Below are 8,336 nucleotides of genomic sequence, written 5' to 3'. Positions count from 1 at the left end.
AAATTCTTTTAAAAATACTCAGAACTCTCTCAGGTATTTAAGCTGCACAGAAAAATGATAATCAACATGTCATCTTTCGTTTTCTTTTCAATTTTTGGTGGGTTGACCATTGACTTTTCGAGATATTTTCACCCAAAGAAGACGACCCCTATTTTCCCCAAAGCGGAAAATTAGCCATCTTGAAAAACGATCCCTCCACAACATGGCAAAATAGCGCCACTTTCGAGCCCAATAGCATCCAAAATGCTCAGGATTGGAAGCCCCAAGTCCGGGCCAGAGGTTCATTACCATATCTCTTCAATTCCCCAATTTTACGGCGCTCAGAACTCTCTAATATAGAATATTTTGAGGGTATAACTTGTCTTTTATTCATGAGCTTGGCGGATCGATTTACCGGTGTGCACCCTATAATAGCAGGCAACTTTTAAATTTTAACACAAAACCGCATTCAGGACAAGCAGAATATCTCCAAAGTCAATATTTTGAAAAAAAAATGAAAGAAAAATATTATCCGAGGTCGATATTAAGCCCGAAAATAGTGATATTTTTGCCCCTGCTAAGTTGTAGAGCGCCCCCAGCGACAATAAATTAAGTTTCAGCTACTTTTAAGCTCAAAATGCCCCCCCCCCTTTTCAACTAGCAATTGTTGTAATCGGGTGATAGCCTACTGCTCCCTTATGATTTGGAAGCATCCGTTACGGAAAAAGACCCTTGTTGATACCTTTAAAACACTGTTTACCCCTCCCCGTAGGTTCCGCCCACTGAAAAGACCACTTCCGCGGCACAGCGCTTGCGCGATACGGCCATCTTTGTTATTCTTTATAGGATGCATACCTGCTAATAAACTCCCATAGACACTAGTGCTAAATGCCCATACTTCAAAATTCTTTTAAAAATACTCAGAACTCTCACAGGTATTTAAGCTGCACAGAAAAATGATAATCAACATGTCATCTTTCGTTTTCTTTTCAATTTTTGGTGGGTTGACCATTGACTTTTCGAGATATTTTCACCCAAAGAAGACGACCCCTATTTTCCCCAAAGCGGAAAAGTAGCCATCTTGAAAAACGATCCCTCCACAACATGGCAAAATAGCGCCACTTTCGAGCCCAATAGCATCCAAAATGCTCAGAATTGGAAGCCCCAAGTCCGGGCCAGAGGTTCATTACCATATCTCTTCAATTCCCCAATTTTACGGCGCTCAGAACTCTCTAATATAGAATATTTTGATGGTATAACTTTTATTCATGAGCTTGGCGGATCGATTTACCGGTGTGCACCCTATTGTCCGAAATGGACGCCATTTTGAAATCTAAGTTGGCCGCCACATGGTAGATGGAAAAAATGTTACCAATGGATTTCTGGCTTAGGAAGGTAAACTCTACCCAAATATGACAAAAATTCCTTCTTTAGCAAAAAAAATATGCAAAGGTCAAAAATGTGACATAATATACTATACTATATGGGTGAGCAGTCAAGTATGCACTCCGTATCCGCGTAGTCGGCTATAGATGAGTGGTGTTCCACTACTACCTGACTTCCAACGGCGATGCAACTTTTCTGAGGTCACTACGTGGATTTTTTTGGTGTGTGTTGGCGATGGGAGTGGCGATGTTTTGCAAAATAATCCAGCAACTTCCTTGTTGTTGATGTGTCTCTTGAAATTGTGCACAATGTAATAGTTGGTCCAAAGTCCATCCTTTGTTTGAGCTCCAGTATGGGCTGCCAAAAGGACATAAATTAAAGAAATAGTCGGTAACGTAATTTTGCCCCCAAAAATGTATAAATAAATACACCCATAATGTACAAAAAGAGGTATTTTTCATTACATTTTACTCTTAGGCAGCGTTTGTTGGTTATTTTGTATTTCTAACAACACCCTGATATATTTAAAACATTAAAACTTTTCTGTATATTTGCAACGTTCACCTTCCATAATTTTCCTGGAAGTCTGGTACCAAGATCTGACAATATTCCCGACGCTCACGTCTAAATTGTAGGTCAGGCCAACCTCGTCCCCAGGATGTCGAGCCGTACGCGCCCACCACTACCTGCTCTCTCACCCTGGTATTGGATCATTAATGTGCAAGATTTTTGAACACGTATGCAAATGAGGAGTAGTCTGGTGCCTGCCTGTGCGTTACATTTGCGTTGTTTTTGTATGCTGTGCCTGGGGTAAACACAGAATCAATTCGTCGCAGCGCGAGCATGGCGTGAGTAACGAAAACATGATGTTATGTTAATCAAACTGTTACGATTTTAACGAGACAGCAACCATGCAGTATCACATTTCATTTATATTAACAAATTGGAAAGGAAAAGAATAATTTCGAGAAGGCGTGGACGAATGATCGTGAAAACACGTACTGCACGTTGTAAATAACAACACCAAGTACACGATATAAATCCATTTCTAGCCACTTTCGGTATCGAATCAGGATACAGGAAGAAAGTTTCCTATCCAGGGTTTACTATTGGAAACGACGCTGGAAATAAAGTAAGCACTGGGAACGAGTTTGAGGTCATGGGTCACGCAGCCTCCGTGGCTAAAAATAAACATGACGACATTGATGGCCCCTTTTCAAAGCTCGGCTTCGTTTCCGATTTCGCAAAAAGTAAAAGCACTTTGGAGTAAAAGCATTAAGGAAAAGCAAATGCTTGATTCCGTATGAATAAAAGTTTTTCTTTACTGTTCAGCATTTACTAGCTAACAGATAGCAAATGCTTCTTACCCGCGTTGGATTGTTTTCATGGACAAAGATTGTCAATAAGGCCAAAAAAAAAAGTCTCCGGTTTCTGGTATGGAGCTTGCCTCAAAAGTGGTGCGGCGACGCGGCTTTTTTTTTTTTTTACCTGTTTTTTTTTTTTTTTTTGCTTCAAATGTCGGCTGATGACTGCAAATGGTGCCCGACTAAACTTAGTGCGAATATATGGGAGTCTAGAGAGGCCACATAAAGCTTATTCTCGATCATAACCCCATCTAAAAACACGTGAAAATTGTGCAGCAGCAGAATTCCAGTCAAACCAGTGAGTTTGGCGGTTTTGAGACATCATCTTTTATTGAAAAAAAACCTTGTTCATTTTGCCGACGCGCATGGCTACGGCGACGCGCGCGCATACCAGAAACCGGAGACTTTTTTGGGGGGCCTAATAGGGTACCTTTTGTGTGTACGAGCTGCCGCACACACGTAGCGATGCATACAGCACAGTACATTTGCATGATCCTCAAATCCAGCAAACAATGATGACACTTTTTGCCAGTTGCAGAATACAAAAAGTATACTTTCATCATTCATGAAAATTGTGAAGGTCCACAGTGTCCTGTAGACGTCACAGTTGCATCAAAATCACAGACAGACACGTGTATAAAGCGAGTAAATTCAAACCAACATTCAACAAACAAATAATGTTGTTTATTGAAATATTAAACAAAAATTGTGACCTAATAAATTTGTGACCTAATAAACTTAAAAAAAAAAAAATTATTTCAGTTTATTCAGTCCCCAGGGTACCGTTGGGTAAAATTTCTCCTTAGTCATTCTGTGCCACTGAATTTCACACTAACACTTCTCATGTCCTGAACAAAATGCGAAATTATCATTTCTTCTAGTAATGAAATTAATAATAAAAAATATTTAAATTTCGCATAAATGTTATTCAAAATACAGTGTATGATATTTTATGTAGTTTATAAACGTTTTGTTTTAATTTTGGCGCGATTAATATCAACAAATGCAGCAGTTTTTGAGCAGAAGTATTTGCTTTATATTTTTAAGGTTGCCCCAACCCAGCCTTAAAAAATTACTAGTAACTACTTGAAATCTGAAGCATGTACTCCTTTTTATTCATACGAAATGAACTAAACACTGCTAGTCTTGCAAAAGCTGACAAGTAAAAATTAAATACTTTTAGCTTTCAGCAAATGCTTCCAGTAAAAGCATTTGCTTCATTTTTATTCATACATAATTATGCAAGTAAATGCTTCAAATTAGATGGTAAAAGCAAATGTTTTTATACATACGACCCAGTGTAATGGCATATGGATTGTCATTAAGTGTCAATTGTTCGATGTTGTGAGAGTGATGAAAAACTTCTTGTGTAATTCCGTTTTCAATACAATTTAGCTGTTTTTTTTATGATAATAATGTGTATTTATACAGCGCACGTATCCATCAATATTGGAGCTCAAGGTGGTACATCATTATAGGACTTAGGCCATATATGACTTATGAACTGTTGGGTTTGACAAGAATTCTTTACAAAAAGAAAACAAAGGTTTGGTTTGTATCCACCTTTTGTTAAATTTCTTAATTTAACTGATAATTGATATATTGAATTAGTGTAAAAAAATATGTTTCAGTTTTATGATGACTGAGGTTGGTTCTAGTGTTGGGAATTTGCCTATCCTACACCATCAAGAAATGGCTGGACTGCCATTTTAGTTTTTAGCTGCAGTTGACAATCACAGGAGCAGGAAAACAAGACCCAGCGCCTTATGTCACGCAACACTTGCGATGTTTCCATTTGAAGGTCTCTATAGAGTGGATTGGTGCCCGTTTCCATGGTAACCGGGATGCAATTGTCCATGACCGGTCGTATATCTGCTTTCTGCGGTAAAAGTCAATTTTTTCAAAAGGTCAACCCTTCGTTGCTATGGTTACTGATTGTGTATTCAGCATCTACCAAAGGATCGGTCCTTTGATAAAAAAAATACCATTTCGAACATTACATGAATACTGTGCAGCATTGTTTTTTACAGTCAGGACCCGTTCATTTTTTTTGCAAAGGGTATGGATGATTCAGGTTGGAAATTGTTGGTGATTTTTTTTACGTTCATTGTATTGCATAGGAGTAGTTGACTCCCCTTGTGTAAAAATGAAGAGCTCTGTGTGCCTGAATAAATAATTACCCAGCCTGCTCCATGTCGCCAGTTTAGCCCTAAAACACACAATAGCCATTGTACACGTAGTTATTGCTGTCTCCTTGCGATGTTTGATCATTTCACCGGCAGGAAGAGTCAATAACGAAGCATAGCTAATGATAGAGCTATAGAGCAAATAACTACGAATTGCTGCTGTTTTGGGTGACATACATGCGGTCGAACAACCGTCTACTTGCATCAATCTGATGATAATTTCGTGTTGAAGTTTATATAATTATCACCAGAACGTATTATTGACGTTGGGCTGGGTCTGCATGTGAAGTGTTTCGCGAGGCTTTGATATTACGAAGGAATAACGGACAGTGATTCAGACAATCAAAGAAATGGAATTTAACTGAAGTACTCGGCTCGCTACTGGGAGTTTTCTTTCCGAGCTTGGAGAGTAAAAGACTTGTAAACAAGATGGATTTCGCTTCGAGTGAGCCACCGAAGATCACTCTCAAACAGCCCCGGCTGCTGCGAGACAGCAACGACCCTAACATCAGGAGGTACAAGCACCTCAAGCTATCCGGTCGAGACCTCCTAGATCCTCCGGACCTCCTCTTCGAGCTGACCAAGCTAGAGTTCCTGGACCTCAGCCCCGAGAGGGTGACCTCCCTGCACTTCAAGTTGACCGAGGTTCCCCGCCAGCTGTCCCGACTGCAGAACCTAACGGTACTCTGTCTGGGAACCAATGAGTTGAAAGAGATACCAGCTGAGCTGTGCGGTCTGGCCAAATTGGAGACTCTCATCCTCAGCAACAATCTCCTGACGACTCTCCCGAAGGAGTTCAGGCAGCTGCAGCGCCTTCAGAGCCTGCACCTGGCCAACAACTTCTTCGAGGAGATCCCACGGACAGTCTTCTACCTGAAGAACCTGGAGTTTCTGGATGCCTCTGACAACAAGATCTCCAGGCTGCCCCGTGACGTCGGGAACCTAGTCAAGCTCCGCACGCTCTTGCTGTACCTCAATCTCCTCACAACCCTCCCCGAGGAGCTAGGCAACTGCCTTAATCTCCGGACTGTCTGGCTGGGCATGAATAGCCTGATCGGGATACCTCGCAGCTTCGGACGCCTCGAGTACCTGGACTGGGCTGAGCAACCGATGTCATCTAATCTCGACGGGAATCCGCTCGAGACACCCCCGATCGAAATCTGCCGAGATGGTCCCCAGGCCATCGCCACATTCTTCGAGGAAAACCCCGACGCTGTGACGTACACCACTGGTTTCCAGGCTAAGGAAGACGAGAAGGAGCTGCAGCGGGCTCACTCAGATGACGAGGCAGCAACAGCCACCTCAAGCTCCGGAGATTTGGGTTCGTCCGGTACCTGGAGTTTGGGATCAACGCAGAGTTACCCAGGTGCCGTGGCGGCAGGAAAACGGGCGAAAGCGGATGGTGGCCGTCAACCGGCTACGATTGGACACAACAACAAACCGTAACTCTTCGGGTATATCGAACCAAACAAAACGAACTAAGTGGTTTACCCAAAAAGCTTGATGTGTCGATACATTTTGCCGAGTACTTGCTAATAACTTGCGGACTTGCTCGCGCTGGATGTATGCCAGAAAATGGACATTGCCTGCGCGGACCAAACCACAATTGGCATGTACGCTAATGACCCTTTCGTTTTGGGGGTTGTAAGAACGGAATACACAACCCTGAACAGGACTGTGAGCTCGTATTTTTGGAAACGTGGAAACATCTGTCCAAAAAGTCATCCTTTATGGTAGGATGATTAAATTTTTATTTCTTTATTTATTGAATGAGACCAACATCGGTTAACCGCCTTACTTAAGGTATTATATATATTGACATTAAAATATAGAAATATAGCAGAAATTTTAAAATTCGTTCAATTCTTTAAGATTCATCAAAAAAATTAAGACATGTTCGTAAGGGCATGAGAATCAAGCCTACTATTTATATTTTAGGGTTATCGTCTTTGGAAGAAAATATCCATTTGAACATCATCAGCTTCTAACACCCACCCTGTTAACGGGGAGAGGGGGAGAAGTAACGTGGATATGTGGTTAATCGATATTTAATTTGGTGTGTTTCTTCATTGTATCATTTTCCATGTTTTCGCGAGTGGCACTTTAAGCGTCTATGGCAATTTGTTAACTACTCTGCACTCTCGTCATGGGTTGTAGCAATGTTGTAGTCGAGTACATTTCCATATGCATGAGTACAGGTGCGAGTACTTTTCGCGAGCAAATTTTATCGTCACCTGCTAAAGATCAACCACTTCTTGCTAGCAAACTATAGGCATTAAACAAAATGCAGAAACAAACCTCTCAAAACAGGAGAAAATGGTTCTTTTTCCTGCATGAAGCTTAGTAGGTTTTTTTTTTTTTTTTTTTAAATAAAAACAATTGCTTAAATTTGTGTGGGAGAACATTCGCAAGAGTACATGTACGAGTACTTAATTTTGTTCTTGCGAGTACAAGTACGAGTGCTGCAACGCTGGATTGTAGGATAGCGCCCTCAACAGAGCTAGAGTGTAGCTCTCGGAAGACGATCAGCACTCATTTATTTTTTGTTCAAAATGAGGGCGCTTTAGCAACGTACAGATTTGCATCCAATGTTAGACTAAAGTTTCTGTCCAGAAAGACATCACTGTTTCATTCATTAATATGGCAATTATCATTAGCATAAAACAATACTATTTCTTCAATTTCACTTTTAGTTTAATGCATTCGGCACCAGATACAATGAGGGGTTTCTTTTTCATTAACCGTCAATCAAATTAGCTGTACCTGAAATTAATTATATGCTTGCGTAAATGAATGCACAGGTAACGTAATTGGCTGTCTGTTTCTCAAAACCGAATGCACGGACAATGAAAACGATTGAACTTTCGTTGAATTGAAATGGAATTAAAGACCTGCATTCAAATTCAGACGAAAATGAATTACCGATTTTCAGAAGTGAATGACGGAACATTTCAGGAAATTGGCCGGGAAAACCTATATAATCATCATCGCGAAAATTTTTTTCTTTTGTTTTTATCTAAATCATTTAAATCGTCGACCATGTCTCTATCATCACCGCCAGTATGTGTCGCATCGCTATCACATTCGTCAATTCAATTGTATCAAATTACATTCCCGTTTATCCAAAATTATTTGTTTTTGCCACATCCTTTCACTTCAATCCCCTGTCCACAAAAATTATATTGTCCAAAGTTGGCCACCTATGAAGGGTCGAGCGGTACTGCTCCCTAAACACACATTTCTCAATCATTCCGGTAACTTTAACCTAAAAGCAATCGTCTAGCGTACTCGCTAGAGGGACGTGGGGGTCATACATAGTTCAACCCGGTGAAATGCAACAGTCGATTGGTCGCCCAGAAGATTTCACTGTCCTAGTAAGATTTCTTTGCCCTAGTTTGGTAGCGTTGTTAGGTTCGGTATC

General features: G+C 40.8%; 1 protein-coding gene across 1 annotated transcript; it reads left to right on the top strand.

Annotated features, from left to right (window-relative positions):
* Window positions 1-4,991: 4,991 nt before the first annotated feature.
* Window positions 4,992-6,384, top strand: LOC119727225 (ras suppressor protein 1-like). The gene has a single exon (XM_038199091.1). The coding sequence runs from the start codon at window positions 5,345-5,347 to the stop codon at window positions 6,359-6,361; it is 1,017 nt and encodes a 338-aa protein (XP_038055019.1). The 5' UTR covers window positions 4,992-5,344; the 3' UTR covers window positions 6,362-6,384.
* Window positions 6,385-8,336: the final 1,952 nt, after the last annotated feature.

Source organism: Patiria miniata, unplaced genomic scaffold (assembly GCF_015706575.1).
Source record: "Patiria miniata isolate m_02_andy unplaced genomic scaffold, ASM1570657v1 HiC_scaffold_20, whole genome shotgun sequence".
Lineage (NCBI taxonomy): Eukaryota > Metazoa > Echinodermata > Asteroidea > Valvatida > Asterinidae > Patiria > Patiria miniata.
This window is presented reverse-complemented; position numbering and strand designations above follow the sequence as displayed.